The sequence below is a fragment of the Rhinoderma darwinii genome, chromosome 11 (assembly GCF_050947455.1).
Source record: "Rhinoderma darwinii isolate aRhiDar2 chromosome 11, aRhiDar2.hap1, whole genome shotgun sequence".
Taxonomy (NCBI): domain Eukaryota; kingdom Metazoa; phylum Chordata; class Amphibia; order Anura; family Rhinodermatidae; genus Rhinoderma; species Rhinoderma darwinii.
Window position 1 is genome coordinate 25,902,324 of NC_134697.1, and position 11,965 is coordinate 25,914,288.

The 11,965-nt window shown below is 37.9% G+C and overlaps 1 protein-coding gene across 4 annotated transcripts in view; it reads left to right on the top strand.

Annotated features, from left to right (window-relative positions):
• The window catches only part of INPP5A (inositol polyphosphate-5-phosphatase A), a 358,729-nt gene extending 356,132 nt beyond the window's left edge, over positions 1-2,597 (top strand). For 2 of the 4 annotated variants that reach the window (XM_075843182.1, XM_075843180.1), the window contains 2 exons: positions 545-632; positions 783-2,597. In XM_075843182.1, the coding sequence (XP_075699297.1) occupies positions 545-625 (81 nt within the window). In that variant the 3' untranslated portion in view covers positions 626-632; positions 783-2,597. The remainder of the gene's footprint in view (positions 1-544; positions 633-782) is intronic. The other 2 variants (XM_075843181.1, XM_075843179.1) reach the window with 1 other exon arrangement.
• Positions 2,598-11,965: the final 9,368 nt, after the last annotated feature.

Consider the following 11,965-nt stretch of genomic DNA (forward strand, 5'->3'; position numbering starts at 1 on the left):
TGCAACCAACTACAGTTGATAAAACAACTCTTAAAGGGGAATTCTCCAAAAAACGCTCTGAGAAGTTGCATTAACTGTACCACGGATTGATACAAATCACACTATGCTGATGCACCCTGACTACACAATAGGGCTCCTCTGGCTGCCACACACTGGTGCTACAAACTTAGTAGTGCCTATTTGGTGTTGGTCCTCTTCCAAATACAGTCAAGAAGAGTGGAAGGAAGTATATACGGAGATCTCCTACATAGGTGGACAGCCTGCACCACCCCCTAATACTCCATTTAAACAGTTCTTCTCTTTTGCATAAATGCATGAAAAATGGCTAATGTTGCCTCTTTTCCCAATTTTTTAAAGGTTGTTCAGATATATTTTGTGTCCATAACGTTAGATATTTACAAAAATGTATGTCAAATACATGGGATGTGTTTTGTGTTGTTTTTTTTTTTTTTTTTTTTTTTTTTTTTTTGCTTTGGTTGCATTTCTTTATTTAAGTATACGATGTACTTGCACATTAAATAAAGTTTTCCCTTTTTCTTAACAGCCCGTCTTCCTCTCCTTCCGAATAGCCGCTGGGGCAGGTAAAGCTAATGCACATGTGCACAAGTGTTGTATCGTGCAGTGATGTAGTGGTAAATATCCATTTCTTTATATTATTTTTCCCTTTTATTTATTTTTATTTTTTTGTGTGTTTTAAATATGCATGCTGGTGTCATGTGCTTGTTTTATGACACTTTTTTTTCATCCATAAAACTTATTAAAGACACTTACCTGTTCAACAGGGAAAAGATGCCAACACAATGAAAAGATCTACAGAGAGACCACTCTGTGAGGATGTCCACGGCAGTATAGCAGACTCCTCAATCGGTGAGCTGTGTGGTCCTCACAGCTACATTTGTACATTATGGATCATCTACTAGGCTTCATCTTCCCAACAAGGCTCACATACCTCACTTTCTTGTATGGCTATGTAACATCCAGTAGAACCATGGACACGTGTATATATTTTTTTACATCACTGATGTGTTGCCAAATGCTAGCAGACAACACATATCCGACAATCTCCTCCTCTGTTATCCTGCTACGTTGGAAAGCGGAAGCCGAGCTTGTAGATGCAGAGCCTCCCTGCACGGTCACTTTGGGGAGGTTAATCAACCTCTTTAGTCATGGGCGGTGCTGGCGTCTTCAGTATTGTAAGGGTTAAACTCTTGCTGAATGGATAAATATAATTTCCAAATAATGCCCACTACATGCCAGTGGAACTCTGCAAGCGGCCTGTTCAATTATCGACTTTTCACCGTTTTCTGCTCACATTTCTGAAGACAAACTCTAACAAAGTTGTAAAAGCTTGAAGTTTGGCAGTAGATGCCCAGAGAGCGTGGGACAATTTGACATCACGATATTGATAGTTTTAAATGTGTTTTCATTGGCGACTGCGGCCCTTTTGCCTAATGTTAGGCTAGCTAGGGGAGTAGCCACTAAAGTGCAATAATCATAAAATGACCATTTAAATCAATAGCCATTACCAAATGTCAATGGTGTCACATCCTAGATCTAAAGCCCTGTGTCCACCTCACCCTTCATTTTACTGTTTTAGAAAAGTTTCCAATTTCCATGTTATTTACTACACTGCCATGTAACATGGTTTGTTTTTTCAAGTCATACAGCAGCTGCTTTATATATATATATATATATATATATATATATATATATATACGTACACATATACTTTTAAAATAATTTATAACTCTTACCAAAACCTATGCTAAGTATTCTTTCCAGTACTAGCGTGTGTGCCATATCCGTAATGAACATTCAGGAGTAGCAGTTTTTAGATATCTATATATAAATATATATGTACATCAGCAACCAAAATTTCTATGTAACCTTTTTGTGTCGTCGTCCTTGATAGGAAAAATACCATAGTTGATACAATACATATATACGGTAGCAGTTTTCACTTTATTACTCTTGTTATAAATTATTTGTATGTGATATTAAGGACTGAATGTGAAGTTTATAGCTAGAGTTGGGTGTATCTTTTAAAGGTTTTGTAAACAGTTTTTTGTCTGTCTTTTGTTAATGTATCATGGTGCCAATTACTCTCTATACAAAGTGATGACATGGTAGACACATCATACAGAGTTTCTAGAATAACCTAGTTCAGGTAGAGTCAAGTTTTAGAATTTTAATTTTTTTTTAGGACAAACAAAATGTCACTATTTTTAGGTGACCCTACCCCCAGGCTACAACATTGAAAGGTGATTCAAGAGTTTCTACTATTACTTGTATTCAGAAACACTACAGAGTTTAAGGATTATGTGATTGCATTAGATTAAAGCTCAATATATATTTTTGGTATAAATCACTACTATTTGGAAATTACTTCACGTCCTCTTGCAGGATCTATCTCCCCAGATGCACATTTGTTAGTGTGTACAAGATGGAGACTGTATTTTGTTAACGTGCCATGTTCGTTGTAATATCCTCACAATTGTGTTCCTGCAAATGAAAAATTCCACTGATGTGTGAATCGCCTTTAACAACATGGGCTATCTGGTTCTCAACTTCAAGCAATAAACTGTTTATTGTGGCAACCTGGTCTCCTTTTGTTATTTTATCTAATTTGTTCTTTAGAGACAGTTTTCTCAAGGTTAAGGAGGTACTTGTTTTGTTTTTTTATTTTATCTACATTTTTATTCTATTTTTATGTATTGATTCATTTACATTTTTTTAATATCTGATCAATACTGATCGGGCACCTGTTGCACATAGTGACATCAATTTGCATATTCATCTATATTTTACAATATTCAATCAGATTTTAAAAAAAATTCTCCTTTGAAAAAAAAAAAAAAAACGTTTGCTTTCCTGTCCCATTTAAGGTCAGTAGGGTGAAAAAATTGATCCTGTCATGCACCTTTAAAGTCAACGATTGTAAAACTAATGCAACCTGATGTGGTTTTGTGCATCAGTCAGCTATCGTCTATTAACCATAACGTAACGTATAGGACCCAAGAACATCGGTTGATATGTTTTTCGGTCCTGTAAAAACCAGATGCAGATAGAACTGATGGTTACTGATACCTTATGGCGTCACGGAGTTCACTCAACTAAATGGATTTGTTCAAATAAATCTGAAACTCTTATGTAAGGAAGCCATAGTACAGAGAATAAGACATGGACCAGGTGCTGTACATATAAGTGAGATGGGACCTTTTATTCAGATTCTCCACTGTATGTCAGTGATTATTTTAATACTAGAATGAGATTTACTCACAGGATACTATGATTGGCTACAATCTAAAGTAACAGACCTGCTTTAATACACTATTCTTGATGATTATTGGTACACCCACAAACCTATAAATCACAAGTTAAAAAAAAATAAAAAATTTTTACAATTGACTTGCATGTTCTTTACATTCATCTGTTTTTAAGAAAGGCATGATCATATCAGAACATTTCAGGTTAAATTCTAGCCACAATCTTTTGTTTGAAGGGCACAATTTAAGTTCGAGAGGGGTGCAGGAGGAATAGAACATTCTATTTTAGTAATCTTTGTGCCAAATTACAAAACATTGCCCAGGTATCTCTGGGTAAAATGTCCTTTACGCTCACTTATCTTTACTCCCTTATTTTTGTCTTTATTGTTGTTACTAAATAATACATAGAAGCACACACATAATGTTGCCATTTTTATTGATATTTTTATTTCCTTCTCTTCTTTATATAGATTTAATTAAGTGTTTTGCCAAGTACAGTACTGTTAGAAGACTTGGAGTGAGATGTTTAAGATCAGCTGCCAGGGATAAAATAGTCCAGGTAGGGTAAATTAGGTTCTTTATAATCCTCATTGCAATGTTTTTAAGATCTACATTTATTTGAAGCATTAAAGGGTAACTAAAGTTTTTAAAAAAACTTTAAAAACGTATAAGCTGGCCATACACATTATAGAAGTAAGAGTCTTCGCTGCCAATTCTATTGTGATCAACCAACTATGCGTATAAGGGCAGCCTGTCCAGCCCCGTCGGCAGATTGTTGACTCAATATGCCTCATCCTATGTTCTCCTGGGAGATGAGCCCTGACTGATACCTCTTCCTTTAAAAAATATAAAATAGCATGCACGCTCACAACATGCATGCTGATTTGAGCATGTATGTTTATGGGGGAGGCAGGCAAGACCGCTATGTTATGTATATGGCCGGCATAACTCCACTCAAACAAAATATTCAGTTATTACTGCAGTAAGACCCAGTATCCCGCCCACATATCACAGGTGTGACTGTAGTTGACCTTACACCCAAATCACAGAGCCATTATTGTGCTGGTAGTTACAGGGGATTTTATTTCCATGAGCAGCTCTACAAGTAAAAAGTCCTTTAGAAGGGTTTTATCTATCGTAAAGGCTATGTACACCTTTAAACCAAGAATATATATTTTTAATAAATCAATATTTTCTTGAAATCACTTAAAACATTGTAAAAAAACGTTATATAAGAAACCTTTTGGTTCAAATAGTGTACAGAGCCTTTAAACATTTATGGCATATACAAAAGGATATACTATGACAAATTTGGTTCGGGGTCCTCCATTGATCCCAAGAAGTGAATTCCATGTCCCCTGTTTCCTGTGGTGAGGAGTCTGTGCATGTATGCCCATACGCACTCCATTATTCTCTGAGATATAGAGAAACCCTTATGGGCACCCCCTGGAGAATAATGCAAATGGTGGACTTGAGACTCTTGCTATCAGTGAGGGACGATGAAACATTGCAAAACAGCACCACATATCTCAGCTTTCAGGACCTGGTTTTGAGTGGAGTTAGGCTTTTGATCATATTTTATTTTAGTACACATTATTAAAGAAAATATTATTTAAAGGCAACCTGTAATGTTAATTATGCTGCCCCCTACTGAGGGCAGCATAAGGTAGTGACAGACATGCTGGTTTCAGTGGTCGGTCACTTGTGTGCTAATATGAGCACTTTTATGAAAACTTACATTTAAAGTCCAGGCAGTGCCGGCAGAGATGAGTCCGGCATATTCTTGATCTACTAGCTCCACCCACCTGTCACTGATGTCACTCCCTGTGCACAGTAATAGGGAAACATCTGTCAATCATCAGAAAGTGGGTGGAGCTAGTGGCAGCTCATGAATATGCCGGACTCCTCTCTGCTGGCACTGCCCGGGCTTTGATTGTAAGTTCTCATAAAAGGGTTCATATTAGCACACAAGTGACGGGACCACTGAAATCAGCGGGTCTGTCACTACATTATGCTGCCCTCAGTGAGGTTCTCATGACAGGTTCACTTTCATATGAAGCTTTTCTGCAGTTCACAAATAAAGAGATTTCATACGAAGTAGAAGAAGGTTTCCTATTCACGTTTTACTACCTATATTATACACTTAGGTGGTCATGATTAACTAACAACTATCTAATACTTTGTTGGGCCTGTAGAAGTCTAACAACCCTCTCCTCCGTTCCTGTCCCAGTTTTTTTTTTTCTTGTACTCCACCCTCTGAAAACTTTAACAACTGCTTCTCTCAAGTAGTTTTCTATTGCAGCGGTTTTGCTCCTGTTTGCATTAAACCTTCGCCAACAATCATCCCACGTTCACAGATTGTGAGATCACATCATTTATCCCTAATGACTAAACACTGGTAGAATTCTTTCATGTTCAATATATATTCCAGTGATCTGATGGCAGCCAGAGCTGCAAAAAATCAATATGCTAGTATCGTGTGTATATGTATGTATATATATGTGTATATGTATATATGTGTATATATATATATATGTGTGTGTGTATATGTATGTATGTATATGTATATATATATATATATATATATATATATATATATATATATATATATACACGTTAAAACACCATGCATTCTCCAGTGAACACTAGTGCTGAAGATGGTCTTGTCTTGCTCCGAGAGGATGTTTGTGTCCTTGTCACCTGTTCTCTGCTGGATTTCTATCCACCACATTTCTATACTGGGCCCGAAAGGGTTTGGTCTCCCCTGAGTAACCAAGAACGAAAGTAATAAATTGAGCCTATTTATTACATCATCAAATTCTAATTAGAGATGTTGCAGCTGTGTGCTTTTCATCTGCCAGAGATGATTAATGAAATGGGTTTTAATTAGGTTGCATGCTAATCTTTCATATAAAAGTCAATGATATTAGAGGGAATACAGGAAAAAAGTGAACATAAAAACAAAGTTCAGTAAATTGTTTTGTCTGGTGAAATTAAACAATTAGGCCAGGTTCATATATTGCATTTGCAAAGCAATTTTTACTTTGCTTATTTGTAGGAAGAGTAGTAAGGGATCTTAGCAAAGTGAGAGCACAAAGGCGCCATTTACATAATGTTTTTGCCCTATGGTTAGCGTGTAGATCAGGAAAGCTTTCAACATACACCCTTAACGTGTACATAGGACTCCTTTAGCCCAACCGAGGTTTGGAGTGTCCTTTTGGCCTCTGTCGTACTGCTATACACCGGTAAACCTCTTTTTCCTTTTTTTTTTTTTTCCTTTTAAATGGAAGGTGTCATGATTTATTTATTTTTTATTGTATTGCTTTTAATATAATAGCAAAATTTTTATTTAATTTAAATTTTTAATGTATTTTTACTTTTACTTCTCTATGGGGGCTGCCATTTTTTTTTTCAGCTATGTATGTTTCGATTTAATGACACATACAGAGATGGTATATGGCACATACAACCCCAAAGAGAATGCAAACGGGAGCCGTTCCGTTCTCAGAAGCGTACGCTGTCTGTGTGGGAACGACGCATGCGCCGCTCCCACACAGACCATAACGAAGCTTGTTCATAGAGCGAAATCCGGCGCCGTTTTCATGTAGACCGCAAGCCGCTTCCGGACAGTAAGATGACGACTTCCAGCCGCAGCTTCTGGCCATATGTTCAACAAAGCAAAGGCGCAAGGAATAGGAGCGTAGACCAGCGGCGGCGGCAGGAGCAGGTAATTTATGTTCGTGTTTGTGATGTGTGTATTATGTTCGTATGTGTTCGTGTGATATTGTCTGCTGAGCCCTGTGTCTAATCCTCCAACTCTGTGCAGTCGCTCAGAAAATGGCGGCACACAGTGTAGGAGGTTTGAAGACATTGAAACCCTTCCTTCTCCTGGCACTAGCCAGAAGAAGGGAGGGGGGATTGTGTGTGGACACTAGAGGAGAGTGTGTCCACCCCAAATTTGCAGCATTAATCAATGAGGTTGCTTTACCACAGTGACCATGCTGCAATTTTGGGAACTGCTCCCTCTAGTGGCCAGCACTTGGAAATGTTATAAATTAGAATCTAATTTATAATATTTCCTGACTTGTGAAAAAATTTAAAAAATTAAAACAATGTGTAATCACTTAACTACTAATTGTTTAACTGGAAAAAATAAATAATTTCTAGCGACACATTCCCTTTAAGTACGTAATAGCTTTGTAGACTATTCTATTCCATACAACGGGATCTGGTAACAAAAAAAAACATATATAATGCCTATTGGTGACGTAAGCCATGCAGTGGCATAGGCAACCATTTAACATGTACGTCATGTTTTAATAGTTTTTCAAGACATATTTGTTTAACAGATACCATAATAGGCATCCGCTACCCATAGGTTATAATGGTTATTGTATTGACGTATAAGTCATAAAAAGGGTCATGAGAGTTCTTATTATTTTCTGTACATTGGGGTCAATTACACTTATGTGTTTTTTGTTTTTTTAAATTATAAATAAGAGAACATTAAAACCGCTGTTGGGATCCGGTATTAATAGTGTTATTTATATAACTCATTTAAGGTTGGAGCTACATGGCAATTGAAAATGTTGCTAAAATCTTGATTGCGATATGTCTGCAAATATTTCAAAAAGTTGCACGCGATCTTGCATCTTTAGCAAAAAATTGCAACCATGTAATTTTTTTTCCTAATGATTGGAGTTGTATTACAACTGATTTACAGATGTGTCCACCCTTCCTATTTCTTAAATTGCGTTAAGTTATACAATTTTTGTCATGATACCAATTCAATACAATCTTGCACCATCCAATAAGAAGCGTATACGTTAAATATCTTTTTTTATTTTTTTACTAACATGGGAGTCTATGGGCAACAGATTACAGACAGATGGCATCCGTCACAGCTATCCAGTAAAAAGGTCTACGTTAAACATATATTTTTAATATGAGTCTACGGGCGATAAATGGCCAATGGTTGCCTCTGTTGGATGCCATCCATCGCCAATAGACCTAAACATATGCATTTAACGTATACGTTTTTTACTGTGTGGTTGTGACTCATATGTTTTTTTTAACATGGGAGTCCACGGGCGATGAGTGGCTGACGAATTGGCATGTGTTGGAGGCATCCATTAGAGGTAGAAGTTGCTTTTTTTTTTTTTTAAATGTTTAACATTTTGCACCATACATCTCATGTTATGTCGGATTTAGAGAGCGAGTAAGAGGACACATCTGTACCATTGTTTTCTATTCTAACATCAGCCTTTATTGTGAGGCCTGTGAGTCAGTTTATAAAAAATGTGCTGGGAAAAACTGGTGTAGTGATGGTACTCTACATTTGTGGACTGCTTCCTATTTTTTTTTCAGCAGACAGGAGTAATATGTTGATGAATATGCCATATTACCCAAATGCTTTCTGACATATTTACTTCATTTTCTGTCCTTCGCTAATCTATACATTAAAATGATTTAGCGATGAGGAGCTTGGTAAGTGTTGATTTATTTCATGGAGACAAAGCATTATTCAGGTAAAATTACAACTTGTGCAATCCTGGTTTTCTCCGAATGTAAATGTTAAAGATCTTTTGGACTGCCTGATTAGCAGATCCAAACTAAATCATTCAGGGCGCCACTATGAAAAAGTGATCAATGTCTGGGGCCAGCTTCCCACTTTAAGCCGTGTGACACAGTGCGATTGTGGTGGTTCTTCAGGGTCATGTACAGTATATTGTACTAGATATGTAGCATTGCAGATTTAATATGTAATGGAGTCCACCTCACCTGGTGTCCTCATGAGCAGCTCATCCTCTCGCAGGTATTGAGCAGTACTGCAGGGAAGTGACACTAGGTTGACAATCCGTGCTGCCATAACACAACGCCCACGGATTGGATCTACTTGCCACCAATTTGTTGTGCTGATTTGGTTATTCACTGTGGGTCTTCGAGTCGATTGCATGAGCCACAGATCACAATTAATGTAAAGCTGCAGCACTGCTTCATTATTACATGGAAAGTCTCCAGTGAGTGCACGCAGCATAAGATCCTGGTCCTAGAATCTCTATCATACAATATAGGAAATAGATCACAGCACTGCAAATATCATCCAATAGTAGTCTTTATTCACCAAACATCTCCAACCTTTTTGGCGCCGACTGAGGTCTTTGTCGAGCAATTAAACAGTAATACATTACGTATTTATAGGAAGGGAGCGCATTGCAATAATCTAAAAATCTATGATGTATGTAAGTTAAGCATCATCCAGTCATGTTACATAATCCATAAATGTCTATGAGCTCCCAGTATTCAATCCTCCAATCCACTATCTCAACAGTATGGTCTTAAATATATGAAGTGGAAATCACAAAATGTTGTTGCAGTCTCTTGGCGTCCTGCAGCACATACGGCACATTTGCTAGTCTTCGCTGCGACTCTGTTTCCATGGACGTCTCAGGGTCACATGAGAGGTGCATACAACTCAGATAGTTCTCTGCATAGTGCATGTTATATTTCATACCAGTCTGACCTTAGGTCTCTGAAATCTTAACACACATATAGCCCGTTTATCTCAGAGGAAAGGGTAACCATGCAGTCTTCTCAGCCAACAGATCATATGTACAGGAATCTAGGGCATAAAATATTCCCTTTAAGTAATATACTATCATGTCTGGAAGTAAGGTATCGATGTGTGCTTCTCACTCGTACAAAAGGAGATCAGGGAGGATGAAGTGTGTTATATTGATCGCCCCATTCTGGTCAAATACAGTGCCTTGGGAAAGTATTCACCGTCTTGGTGTTTTTCCTGTTTTGATGCATTACAACCTGGAAGTGAAATGGGGTTTAACCCCTTAGTGACCACCAATACTCCTTCTCACAGCGGTCATTAAGGGGCCTTAGTCTAGGCCGTTGCCTTTTCACGGTGGCGCAGTCGGAGTTGGAGCGACTGCTCGGCTGTCTGATGACTGCTGGACTTCTGCTCTAACAGCCGCGATCGAAGTTTACTTCATTCGCGGCCGTTTAACTCGTTAAATGCTGCAGTCAATAGCGACCGCTGCATTTAACTTGTTTACAGAGTGAGGGAGCTTCCTCTGTCACCCATCGGCGGCCTGCAAATGCAATCGCGGGCCTCTGATGGGGTGTCATGGCAGCCGGGGGCCTATGCCTATTAGGATGTGCTGTCCGTTTTACACTGACAGGCAATAATGCTTTTGTATACGAAGTATAGTCTAAAGATCTCAGTGAATTCCCCTAGTGGGACTAAAAAAATAAGTAATAAATGTGAAATAAAAATGACGGTAAAAAAATAAAGAGAACCATTTTTCCCAAAAAGTGGTTTTATTTTGTAAAAGTGTATAAAATAAAAGTACACATATATGGTATCGCCACGACCGTAATGTCCCAAACAATAAAGTTAATGTCATTTAAACCGCAAGATCAACACCATAAAAAAAAAAAGCAAAAACAATGATGATATTACTATTTTTCCCATTGCCCCCCAAAAAGTAATAATAAAAGTTAATCAATAAGTCCCAATCACCCCAAAACAGTACCAATCAAAACTACGTCTTGTTCCGCAAAAAAACAAGTCCTCCTATCACTACATTGACGGAAAATTTTTAAAAAATGCTACTCCTGCAAAGCGACGATGCAAAAACAAATAATTTTAGTTCAAGTGTTTTTATTGTGCAAAAGTCGTAAAACATAAAAAAAAAACTCTACGTATGTGGTATCGTCGTAATCGTACCGACCCATATAATAAAGGTAATGTGTTATTTACACCGCGCAGTGAACGGCGTGAATTTAAAACGCATAGAACAATGTCTGAATTTCAGGGGTTTTTTTTCTATTCCCCCCCCCCCCAAAAAAAAGTTAATGAAAAAATTATATGTACCCCAAAATTGTGCCATTAAAAAATACAACTAATCCTGCCAAGAACAAGTCCTCATACAGCTATGTCGAGGGAAAAATAAAAAAGTTATAGCTATTTGAATGCGACTATAGAAAAACGAAACAAATAGCTTGGTCATTAGGGCCTAAATTAGGCTGGTCACTAAGAGTTTAAATTCCATTTTATATAATGAGCCTCACAAAATAGTCCAAATTGTTAGTGGAATTAATAAAAACTGAAAAGTTGTGAGCGCACATGTATCCACCCTCTTGCTATATTGAATAAGGTCCCCCTGTATGCATTCAAAGTGTATCATGATCTGTTATATGATGGGCGTATAAATATACCTGTTCTGAAGGGTCATGAGTATGCAACGCCTCGAAGACCTAATTCATGGCGCATTTTGGTATACGAGGTATACGACCGAAGTTTGCAACATATACCACTGTATGGCATACACTATACGTTGCAGTGGTATTTGTTAATAGTAGTATATGGGCAGAGAAAGCATCAGGAATTGCTCTGTCTTGGGATTCCAGCTCTCGGGAAGCTCCTGACTTCACTGTCCATAGGTGGACAGTGTTGTCATGAGCTTTGCGATGGTGGAATCCCTGGTCAGAGCAACACGAGAATGGCAGCCCCATTTTCCATGCGACCACAAGAACTTTAAAGCAGCCGGGGTCCCCGGCTGCTATCTATACCCGGGGGAAGCGATGTTACTGAAGCTTTCCTGGGGTAGTCCCAGTGACGTAACTGTTGTTAAGTTACTGGGGCTACCTGCTGTATCGGGAACTACAGCAAAGCTCGATGGAGC